Source organism: Scylla paramamosain, chromosome 2 (genome assembly GCF_035594125.1).
Source record: "Scylla paramamosain isolate STU-SP2022 chromosome 2, ASM3559412v1, whole genome shotgun sequence".
Classification (NCBI taxonomy): domain Eukaryota; kingdom Metazoa; phylum Arthropoda; class Malacostraca; order Decapoda; family Portunidae; genus Scylla; species Scylla paramamosain.
Genome location: NC_087152.1, coordinates 35,413,530 through 35,425,999, shown reverse-complemented (window position 1 = coordinate 35,425,999; position 12,470 = coordinate 35,413,530). Strand labels below are relative to the sequence as shown.

At 41.1% G+C, this 12,470-nt stretch overlaps 1 protein-coding gene across 1 annotated transcript; it reads left to right on the top strand.

Annotated features, from left to right (window-relative positions):
• Positions 1-678: 678 nt before the first annotated feature.
• On the top strand, positions 679-5,412 carry LOC135107482 (probable serine/threonine-protein kinase kinX). Its single transcript, XM_064017393.1, has 4 exons — positions 679-1,393; positions 2,042-3,775; positions 3,882-5,162; positions 5,252-5,412. Exons 1-4 carry the CDS (start codon positions 679-681, stop codon positions 5,410-5,412), a joined length of 3,891 nt encoding a protein of 1,296 aa, XP_063873463.1.
• Positions 5,413-12,470: the final 7,058 nt, after the last annotated feature.

The window sequence follows — 12,470 nt, the reverse complement described above, 5'->3', positions numbered from 1 at the left end:
TCTGTTATATTTTGTATTTGCCTCTCTGTTTTGTGTTTGTATTTTTTTCTTGATATGTAAAAATTGCATTCTGTAATATCCCCTTGCCAGAAATAAAGATTTTGGGTTATAGAAAGGCAAACCCTTATAAATAAATGATCAGTGTTTCAGATGTTTCAAATATCTGTTTCACCATAATTTTTTGTATTGTACTTTTACCTAAACAAATTTATAAATCTCAAAACTCTCTCTCTCTCTCTCTCTCTCTCTCTCTCTCTCTCTCTCTCTCTCTCTCTCTCTCTCTCTCTCTCTCTCTCTCTCTCAAAGAACTTTTCTTCTTCTTCTTCTTCTTCTTCTTCTTCTTCTTCTTCTTATTATTATTATTATTATTATTATTATTATTATCATTATTATTATTTCACTACTACTACTCCTTCTTCCTTCCCTTCTTTTACTTCTTCAAACCATGGCATTGGATTTCTTATACCACCGGAGCCCCTCAACGGGATCCCCCAACCGACCCTCCTTCCCGCACAGAAGGCAGCACCTGATTGGTCACCAACACCACTGCCTGGAGTGGGAGCTTGGAGTTAGGAAGGCGCTGATGTGAGTGGAGCTCAATCTAAAGCAAATTATTGATAGTACGTAAGGGCTGGCGACGCATTCAGTACTCAGAATAGCTACAGGCTGTCCCCTTCCATGGACTGCACTGATACAATCTTCCCTGGAGTGAGAGAGCAAAGCATTGCCAACGAGTGTCAACTGAACCAACAAAACAACATGAGCATCAAAGACTCTAAGTACGCTGAGGAGCAAGAAAACCCCAATACTAACGCGAAAACTTGGGCCCAAGAGGTTGATGAGATGTATTCTGTTTCCGATGAAGAAGTCGCTTACTTTCCGGAAACAGTCATTGCTTGTGCATCTCAAAACCAAGAGGAGCGTCAAAGTGCTGTAAAAACTTGGGCTGAAGAGATGGACAAAGCGTTTTGTTTTTCGGATGACCACCTCGCTTACTTTCCGGAAACATTCATTGATCGTGCACCGGCACACCAACACAAGCGCGTCACATTTACAAAAACTTGGCTTCAAGAGATAGACGAGGTGTTTTCATTTTCGGGTGACGCCTTCGCTTACTCTCGGAATACTTCTGTCGAGCGGTGTGACACGAAGGGTTACTGTGAGGTCATCCGGCGCCACGTCCCCTTCCTGACCAGGGCAGAGCTGCACAACCTGGGCGGCGGACGCCTCCTGGGTGAAGGTGGCTTTGGCCGTGTAAGGCTGGTGTCCTGGGAGAATGGCGCCCCGGCTGTGGTCAAGGAGCTGCTGCAGGCCGGGCAGCTCTTGCCGGTGCTGGCAGAGGCCACTATGCTGCTGCAGCTCAGTGGAGCAGGCGGAGCGCCTCAGCTTCTAGGTAACTTGTCTTGTAATGCGTGTATGTAAAGAGGAACAGGAATATTGTATCGGGGGAGTGGGGTGGGGAGTAGAGGGGGAGCGGTTTCCACTCATGCCACTCTTTTAGAGGGTGGAATCAAAAGCATTTCGTTAGATCAGCTCCTCTCCTCTAACTTACTGTCTTCAGCCTCTCTCTCATCGACGTAGTGTTGCATCTCTTGCTTTCTTCTACCGCTCTTTTCACGCTAACTGCTCTGCTGATCTTGATAATTGTATACCTCTCTTTCCGCGGCTTAGCTGTGCAAGACTTAATACTTTTTTTCACGCCTATTCTGTCCACCTTTCTAATGCAAGAGTTAACCAGTATTCTTTATCATTCATTCCCTGTTCTGGTAAACTCTGGAACTCTCTGCCTACATCTGTATTTCCTCCTTCCTTTGACTTCAACTGTTTAAAGAGGGAGGTTTCAAGACACTTATTCTCCAAATTTTGACAATCGTTTCTGATTCTGTTTGGGGATTGGCATGTCAGTGGGCCTCTTTTTTACTGCTAATTTTTGTTGGCCTTTGGCCGGTGCCTCTCCTACATGAAAAATAAATAAATAGATAAACAAAATTACATGACCCGTGCGGTGTGGTGCTCAATAACGTGTGTTGGTGTTGTGCAGGCGTGTGCCAGTCACCACCCGCCCTGGTGCAGGAGTTTGTGGGGCAGACCTATGACCAGTACCTGAACGTGTGTTCGGTGAAGGAGTGCCTGGCGTCACTGGAGGCCGTGTGCCACTGCCTGCAGGAGGTCCACGACAAAGGCATCCTGCACAACGACCTCAAGTGGAACAACATTACGTTCACCGGCACAGTCAGCGCGCCTGTGTTCCACTTCATCGACTTTGGCCTGGCTTCTTCCAGCTCCAGCGCGGAGGTGGAAAAGGCAGAGGCAGATAAGCGTGACGAGGTCACCAGTGAGGACGACGACGACTCACTTTATTCAACGAAACCCCACTGGGTGGCGCCTGAGGTGTATCGAGGAGGACCCGTCTTCCCCTCTGGCGACGTGTACAGCCTTGGCCGGCTGATGGACGACGTAATGGACTGGTGCACACACGACTTCCTGACAGGTCCCCTCAGGAGTCTGTCACGCTCGTGCACTGTACGGGATGCGAACCGCCGCCTCTCCCTCGACCGCGTGGCTCACTGCCTCGCCATCCTCGCAAAAAGCCTCACTTTGCAACAGCTGGCTCAAAAATTTACTCCTGAAGATGGGAAAGAAGACGAGGGCGAAGGAGAGGGCGAGAAAGTTAATGGCGTGATGTCAGAGGAACAAGACGGTGACATCGTGAAAGTTGATGCAAAGAAAAGTGAAGACAAAGTTGATGATGTACAGTCAGAAGAAGAAGAAGAAGACGACAAGGTTGAAGATATAGTGTCACAAGAAGAGAATCAAGAGGAACAAGATAATGAAGATGACGAATTTGTGACAGAAGACACAAAGGAAAATGGAGAGGATAGTACACACGATGATGTAGATTTGGAGGAAGAGGATGAAGATAAGGCCGATGGTAGAGAATCAGAAGAGGATCAAAAGGAAGGAGACAGCGAAGACGATGCAACTGTGACAGAAAACAAAAGCAAGAATCATGAAGATGGTGAGATAGATTATATGGAGTCAGAAGAAGAAAAGGAACAAAGAGATGAGGATTATATTATAGTGTCAGAAAAAGATGATAAAGACGTCGATGGAACAATCACAGGAATGGAAAAGAAGATTAAAGAAAAGAGTGAAGTAAATTTTGAAGAGGGAGAAAAGGATGAGGATGATGAAGGAGATAAACTGGCCGATGATAGAGAACCAGAAGAACGTGAAGAGGAAGAAAACAATTATAATATGGCAGAAGACAAACGCAAAAAGAATAAAGAAGACGATCATGTGGATTATGTAGAGTCAGAAGAGGGTGAGAATGAAGATGATGATTATGATGCTATAGATTCAGAACAAGAGAATATAGCTGAAGAAAACAAAGAACACGAAGACACTGGGACAGAAGACAAGGGGAAGAATGAAGAAGCTGATGAAGACCATGACGCTGAGAAAGAAGAGGAAGAGGAAAGAAAAGTTGAGGGTAATGATTTGGAGTTACAAGAGAATGATGGAGAGGAAGAAGACAAAAGAGACGATGGAGTTGTGACACAAGACAAAATGAAGAATGAAAAGGGCGGTGAATTGAATGATGCAGTACCAGAATCAGACGAGGAAGAGGAAGATGACGATGATGAAGCTGAGGATGATGAAGAAGATGAAGGGAAAGCGCACAAAGAAGACGGTTATGTGACAAAAGACAGAAAGAAGAACGATGGAGACGGTGAGGTGGATTACGTAGAGGAAGATGAAGATGAGGGTCATGGTATACAGTCAATAGAGGAAAAAGAAGAGGAAGAAGGCAGTGAAGATGAAATTGTAAAACTAGATAAAAAAAAAGCATGATAATGAAAACAATGAAAAAGACCCAGAAGAGGATGAGAATGTTGGAGATGATGATCATAAAGAGTCACGAGAGGATGAAAAGGAAAAAACTAATAAGAAAGGTGGCATGGTGACAGAAGACAAAATGAAGAATGAAGGAGGTGGTGAAGAGTCAAAAGAGAAAGAGGGATATGAAGATGAGGAAGCAGATGATATAGTGTCAGAAGAAGAGGTTGAAGAGGAAGAAGACAGAGAAAACGATGAAATTCTCACAGAAGACAAAAAGAAGAATAGAGAAGACAAATTCTATAATGTAGAGTTATGTGAAGGAAAGGAAGATCAAGAAGATGAGGGTGATAATATAATGTCACAAGATGATAAAGACGAGAAACGTGATAAAGTTGTGAAGGAAGAGGAAAAGAAAAAGAAAAAAGAGGATGAGATAGAAAATCTAGAGCCAAAAGCAGAAGATGAAGAAGGTGATCAAGATGAGGAAGATAATTTGGTGTCAGAAGAAGAGGACGTAGAGGAAAAAGACAAAGAAGACGATGACTTTGTGACTAGACACTCAAAAAAGTATGGAGAACATAACGAAGGCTGTAACATAGATTCAGAAGAAAAGGATGAAGACGATGTACCTGATTATATAGAATCAGAAGAGGAGGAAAATGAAGAAGACAAGGAAAATGATGTTACGATGGCAGAAGAGAAATCAAAGAAGGAAGACGAGAAAGTTGATGATGTAGAGTCAGAATGGGAGCAGAATGATGAGAAGGTTGATTATATGATGTTACAAGAAGAGGACGTACAGGAAAAATACAATGAAGATGATGAATTTCTGACAGATGACCTAAACAAGAATGGAGGAGATGATGAAGACGATGCTATAGATTCAGAAGAGGATGAAGATGAAATAGATAATGTACAGTCAGAAGAAGAGGAACAGAAAGAAGATGAGGGTTATAATGTGGTGTCAGAAAAAGAGAATAAAGAGGATGAAGATAAGGAAGATGATGAATTTGCGATAGAGAAGAAAAAGGGCAATGAAATGGACGAAGACGTGGATGATACACAATTAGAAGAGGAAGAGGAAGATGAAGAAGATGAGGATGATGATAGAGAGTCAGAAGAAGATAAAAAGGAGGAGGACAATGAAAACGATGAAATCATGACAGAAGAGAAATGGAAGAATAAAGAAGACAGTGAGATGGATCATGAAAAGTTAAAAGAAGAGGAAGATGAAGGTGGAAAGGATGATGATACAGAACAGCAAGATGAAGATGATTATACAAAAGAAGAGGAAGGAGATGAGACTGATGATATAGAAAGTCGAATACGAAGAAAGCCAAAGAGGAAACGTGGCAGATGACGAAGGGTGATGCAGTGTGAGTGTGTTATGACGAAGGTGATGGTCCAGTGTCAGATGAAGACGAGGAGAAGGATGAGCAACATGATGATGAAATTGTGACAGAAGAGGAGGAGAAGGAAGAGGAAGACGAGAAAGCAAATGGTGTACTGGTGTCAGAAGAAGAGGGAGAGAAGGACGAGGAAGACGAGGAAGACGAGGACGAGGAGTGAACGATAACTAATGCAAATTGTTGGGATGACTGTCGTATGCTGTCGCCTCCTCATCTTCCTCCTCTGATGCTACCTCTCCCACCTCGGCTCCCTCCTTCCGCTCCTCCTTCTCCTCCTCCTCCTTCTCCTCCTTCTCCTCCTCCTCCTTCTCCTCCTCCTCCTCCTCCTCTTCTTCCTTCTTCTCCTCCTTTTCTTCTTCCTCCTCCTTTTCCTCTTCCTCTTCTCCTCTTCCTCTTCTCCTCTTCCTTTTCCTCCTCCTCTTCCTCCTCCTCCTATTATCTCCCTCTATATCCCTCCTCCTCCTACTCCTCCTCTCCCGCCTCGACTCCCTCCTCCTCCATCCTCATACTCTTCTCTTCCTCCTTCTCCTCCTCCTCCTCCTCCTCCTCCTCCTCCTCCTCCTCCTCTTTCTCCTCCTCGTTCTCCTCTTCCTCTTCCCCCTCTTCTCCCTCCCCTCCTTCTCCTCTTCTACCATCTCTTCTTATTCCTCCTCTTCGTCCTCTTCCTCTTCCTCCTCTTCAACCTTGATCCCTGTCAGGAACGGCGCTAGGCAAGCAATGGGGGAAAAAAACGTCAATGCCTTCAACAACTTACAGCCGCTTTGAGATACTTAAAAATTTAACAATAAGAAATGAAGACACCAAGCTGATCGGTGACTCAATGCCCCGTGTACAGCTTGTCGAATTCTGTGGTCGGTCCCCAAACCATCGTAAAAAATACTGCATTCCCGGGAGAATCAGTGATGACGTCACTCGCTTATGACGACATCACACATGACAACACAGAAAACGCTTTTCCTCATTCACGTGGTCACAAACGACATACAGAGAACACGATGAGAGGCTCTCCTAGATAAATACCGCGTCATGATAAGGAAATACACAACAAAGTCAAATATCACCATTTCAGGCGTCCTCCCCAGAATTAATGCAACCAGCTCATTCTATGACAAGGCTTTCAGCATAAACTTTCGCCTTGCCACCCTTTGCAGAGAGGAAGGAGCCGATTACATAAGTCTATGGAACCAATTCTATAGCCAAAGAATCTTATACCGAAATGACGGTCTTCGCCTAAATTCAGTAGGTTCCGCGGGGCTCGAGCGTCTCTTCCACGAGGCAGTGTCCCCCCCACTCTACAAAAAACGCGAATCGAGGGAGAGTGCCTGCCACAACTTAAAACGCAACACCAAATCCGCCCCACCCGTTCGTCAAGCTATTAAGTTTTATCACGTGAATGTTCGTAGTGTTCGTAGTATAAGGAACAAATTTCAAGATCTGGAGGAAACTGCCTATTTGGAGAATTACGGTATTATTGGAGTAACAGAATCGTGGATTAATACAGTAAACAGAGACTTAGCAGAATTTTCATTACCAGGGTACAATTAGTTAATCTGTGAAAGGCATAACAGAGAGGGAAGTAGAATACTTTTATACGTTAAATCTCATCTTCATCCAATTGTAAAATCCACCGAAGAAATTGATAACATTAATGCCTCCTATATTCAGCTAAACTGTAATTCACATGAATTTGTTATTGGCCTCCATCATCGACTTCTAGGTCAGCTACAGGAAACTAACAACAAACTCTACGAGCAGATAGCAAAAATTTGTTGCCAAAACGAGACATTAATAGTCGGTGACCTAAACCTACCCGTGCACAGGTGGGGCGATCTCCTGAACTCGAACTCAAGACACAATTTATACGCTAACCTGAGGGAAAGCAGTCTCCACCAACTTGTAGAACAGCCAACAAGAGGAGACAATATTTTGGACCTTGTTTCAACTGTGAAACAAAACATCGCCACCAGTGTGGAAGTCGGTCCAGAATTCAGTAACAGTGATCACCAGGCGATTACATTCAGTATTGAAATTGATAAATTTTCAGTACAAGATAGCAAAGAAAAAGTGCCTGGCTATTCGAAAGCAGATTTCAGTAAACTAAGAAACATTCTGGACAACTGTGACTGGAATGCATTCTTAGAAAGTATTAACAGTAACGAAGCTTGGAAGACATTCATTTTTAAACTTAACAAAACTCTTGAAGAATCTGTTCCACTGAGGAATAGGTAATTAATCGTTAACAATAAACCGAAATGGTGGAACACACCAAAAGTAACGAAGACAAATCAGAACACGATCAACTGCTGCGTCATTGCAATTTTTTTTTTTTTTTATGTAGGAAGGACACTGGCCAAGGGCAACAGAAATTCAATAAAAAAAAAAAAAAAGTCCACTGAAATGCCAATCCCATAAAAAGGGTCAAAACAGTAGTCAAAAAATTGATGAATAAGTGTCTTGAAACCTCCCTCTTGAAGAAATTCAAGTCATAGGAAGGTGGAAATACAGAAGCAGGCAGGGAGTTCCAGAGTTTACCAGAGAAAGGGATGAATGATTGAGAATACTGGTTAACTCTTGCGTTAAAGAGGTGGACAGAATAGGGGTGAGAGAATGAAGAAAGTCTTGTGCAGCGAGGCCGCGGGAGAACGGGAGGCATGCAGTTAGTAAGATCAGAAGAGCAGTTAGCATGGAAATAGCGATAGAAGACAGCTAGAGATGCAACATTGCGGCGGTGAGAGAGAGGCTGAAGGCAGTCAGTTAGAGGAGAGGAGTTGATAAGACGAAAAGCTTTTGATTCCACCCTGTCTAGAAGAGCAGTATGAGTGGAACCCTTCCAGACATGTGAAGCATACTCCATACATGGACGGATAAGGCCCTTGTACAAAGTTAACAGCTGGGGGGGGGGTGAGAAAAACTGGTGGAGACGTCTCATAACACCTAACTTCATAGAAGCTGTTTTAGCTAGAGATGAGATGTGAAGTTTCCAGTTCAGATTATAGGTAAAGGACAGACCGAGGATGTTCAGTGTAACAGAGGGGGACAGTTGAGTGTCATTGAAGAAGAGGGGATAGTTGTCTGGAAGGTTGTGTCGAGTTGATAGGTGGAGGAATTGAGTTTTTGAGGCATTGAACAATACCAAGTTTGCTCTGCCCAATCAGAAATTTTAGAAAGATCAGAAGTCAAGCGTTCTGTGGCTTCCCTGCGTGAAATAAGTAAATAAATAAATAAGTAAATAAATAAACAATAAAAGAATAAAAAAAGATAGTTAGAAAAACATTGAAATTCACATTGCAAATTTATGCAGATCAAATCCTAAAGAATTTTTCAGCTTTATCAGAAAGAAAAAGTATTAACTTCTACAATTGGTCCCTTTATCTTAAAAAGTGGCAAACATACTGATGACGAGATCCTAATGGCTGAAAATCCAAACGATTACTTTACATCGTATTTACAAAAGAGAAAAATTCTCAATATCTACCACTCACACAAACCCTAAATAAATAAACGCTCATACCTAACGAATTTACTCGATTTCTTCCACGACCTGTATAATATGTACCAGGGCAGTAGATGTAGTTTATTCTGATTTCCAGAAAGCATTTGATAAAGTTCCTCATAAGCATCTCATGCACAAAGTAAAAGCTCACGGCATATCAGGTGACCTCATTGTGTAGATAGAGGATTGGTTGACAGACCGCAAACAGCGAGTAGTAATTAATGGTAATTCTTCAAATTGGATCAATGTAAGTAGTGGCGTTCCTCAAGGATTAGTCTTAGGACCGATCCTTCATAATATATATTAATGATATTGACGAAGGGATCATCAGTAAATTGTCAAAATTTGCAGATGATACTAAGATTGCTAACAAGGCTGACTCACCGACCTAACTTCATATTTAGCAAAATGACGTAGACACTCTCATTGAATGGTCTGAAAAGTGGCTGATGAACTTTAATTTTGATAAATGTATTACACATTGGAAATAGCAACCCGCAAGAAAATTATAAAATGAGTAATACCCCCATGAAAAGTGTGGATGCTGAAAAAGATCTGAGAGTTTTATTGTCAACAGATCTTAAACCAAGCAAACATTGCACCGAGGTCATTAAAGTTGCCAATAAATTAATAGATTTTATAGGAAGATCTTTCACTTTCAAATCTCACAAAAATAATCCAGACCTTGTATAACTCACTTGTACGTCCTCATCTTGAATATAATGTACAATTTTAGTCATCTTATTACAAAAATGATATTGAGACATTAGAACGAATACAACATAGAGTAACAAAAATGATCCCAAAGCTTCGCAATAAACCCTACGAAGAACGCCTTAAAGAACTAAATCTATTCTCCCTATCCTATGAGAGGAAACCTGAAAATGCTTTACGAAATTTTTAAGGGATTCACAAATATGAGACCTGACCTCCACCTAACACTCAGCCAATCTAATATTACAAGAAACAATGGCTTCAAAATAATATGTAAGCGATTTCAAACAAATGACGCCAAACATTTTTTCTTCAATCGTGTAATAAATATCTGAAATTGTCTTCCATCAAGCGTTGTTAACTCAAATACTGTGGATTCATTTAAAACCCGTCTTGGCCAGTATATAGAAACTAATCCCCGGTTGTTATTGTTCATGTCTGAATAACGAACACGTTTACTCTATACTATCTGTCATCTGAGGGGAGGGGGGTATATTTCATTAAGGAAGAAAACAACAACTTTACAACAATGAAAGTTAATCGGATTAAAGGGACCTTAGTGATGGCTAGGTTCCTCGGTGACTTATTGCTGAACCCGTCACAGTAATGGTAAAAGGAACCGAGTCCTTGTAGAGCAATTCACCCATATAGTCTAGTCACTATAGTCCAGTAAATCAAATTTTAAGGTAGAGGAACATCAGATGAAACAAATAAAAGGATTGCATGAAGATTGTATGCGGTAGAAGTAGTCATCATCTCTTTCTTAGTTTCTTCTCAAATTCCATGTTTTTTTTTTTTCGGCCAGCCTTGCCTGGATGGACGGGGGATTGGGGGTGGGAGGAGCCTTCTTCTGTGCTATCCTGTCTCTCCCACTAATGGAGTAGAATAGTTACCCAAACAGAATTGTAAGAACCTCATGGTCTGTTGCTGTTTGGTCTTCTTTTGTATTCCTTTGGTTCCTCTTTCTGCGCTAACCTGTTTTTCTCTCCCACTAGTAAAGACTACTAAAGACCTCAGGGTCTGTTGCTGTTTGGACTTCGTATTCTTCTCTTCCTTTTGCTCCAATCTTTTTATCCTCTTCCTCCTCCTCCTCCTCCTCCTCCTCCTTCCCCCACCACAGGATGAACAATTACCTGTGAGGGGTTTTGAAAAGTCAAGGACCAAATCAGTTAGTGACTATCATCGGGATTTGAGGTACCAGGGGTCATTCCTGCAGGAGTAACTATGCAGCGTGCGGCGCTCCATTATGAGAAGTGCACTGTTATAGGGGTCGCATGGTAGCCGGAGTCTGATTGACTGGTGGTTCTCTTGGTAAACTCGTTTTCCATCCCCAGAAAGCGATCGTTCTGGTTGTTTATATTTATGTAGAGTGAAAAAAAAAAAACATGGTCTAGAGCAGTGTGATCCAACAGCGGGCCCGCGGGCCAGTTGATTTAGTGTGGCCCCCGTGCACTCATCGATTGATTTTATGATATGAAAAAAAAAATAATACTTAAATGATAATCAACTATGATCAATTGTGTGGAATAATAACGATTAGCTTGTTATGACATTGCTGCTAGAATAACATAATGCCTGCAGAGCGAAAGTCCTTCTCCATGATTGTGAAGCAAGGAGGCACGGATATGGTACACGTCATGAACACGGCCACTTCTTTGTGCCAAGAACGCTTTCATAATGTGTTGTTAGTATTTTTGCATTCACTCCTGAACCCACCAATCTCAGTTAGTGTACACTGGATTGGGGTCAAGTTTCAGATGACACGCCGGGAGCTGTATGGCCTTAGGCCTAATTGCCTAGCATACATCGTTACTAGTAACTCTCTTTCACTATCGGTATTCTCACACTGGAATTAAATTCGTGGAATTTGTTATCGCTTTTTTTTTTTTTTTTTTTTGGCCCAAGCGAAGCACTCACGAAGTACGTGGCACTTGTATACACAGAGCACCACTCCAGTAGTCCACTATAGCTCAGTGCTCAGTACACATCGTGTGGTATTTGGTAAATTTGGAATTGGAATAATAACAAGTTTTGGTCTTTACTGCAGATTTTTTACTCTTTTTATATTTATTTATTTTATTTTTTTAATTAATTAATTAATTTGTTTATTTATTATTATTATTATTATTATTATTATTATTATTATTATTATTATTATTATTATTATTATTATTACTACTATTTATTTATTTATTTATTTATTTTAATTATCTTTTTTTTTTTTTTTTGTCTGTACTTTTTCTGCTTCAGTAATCTGGTAACCCTGTATGCACTGCCTTCAGTTCCACCCACCACTCACTCTCACTTAGGCCTTCATGTGAGGTACATTGCATCTCTAAAGTCTATGTGCGCGGCACTTGGTATAAAGCACTATGCAGGATGTGTTTTTATTAAAATCAATTTTTCGATGTTTATTCTTCAGTTAATTTGTCATCCATAGTGAACATTATCATTATCAGTAACATTTACCATTCCAGTGTGCACCTTTACATAGTGAACATAAAACAAGAAAACACAAACCTCAACACACTTAAGTAGAAAGTATCCTACACAACACAAATAAGGAAATCTACATAAATATTAACTTGGCGAAAATAAAGTAATATGATAATAAATCAATTCTGCAAAACAAACAGATTCAATACATAAGTAACAGAAAAAAACAGTAGAAAATAAACGTAAATACCAATGACACTGTGAAGCGCATAAAGAATAAAAAACAAGGTGGTCTGCAACGATACATATACTGAACTATCAAAACTTACGACTTACAAGATACGACAGGGAAATAAACGGACACAAACCAGCTACAAAACAATGGTGGTTGGTGATGATGATGACGGTAGCAATAAATAATAATAATAATAATAATAATAATAACAATAATAATAATAATAATAACAACGGTACTACTTCACTACCTATCGCCTCACGCGGGAAGCAGGGGTGGGAGGGATTAGAATTCTTTAATACACACTGGAGTGAACACAAGATGGGGAAATAGACCAACT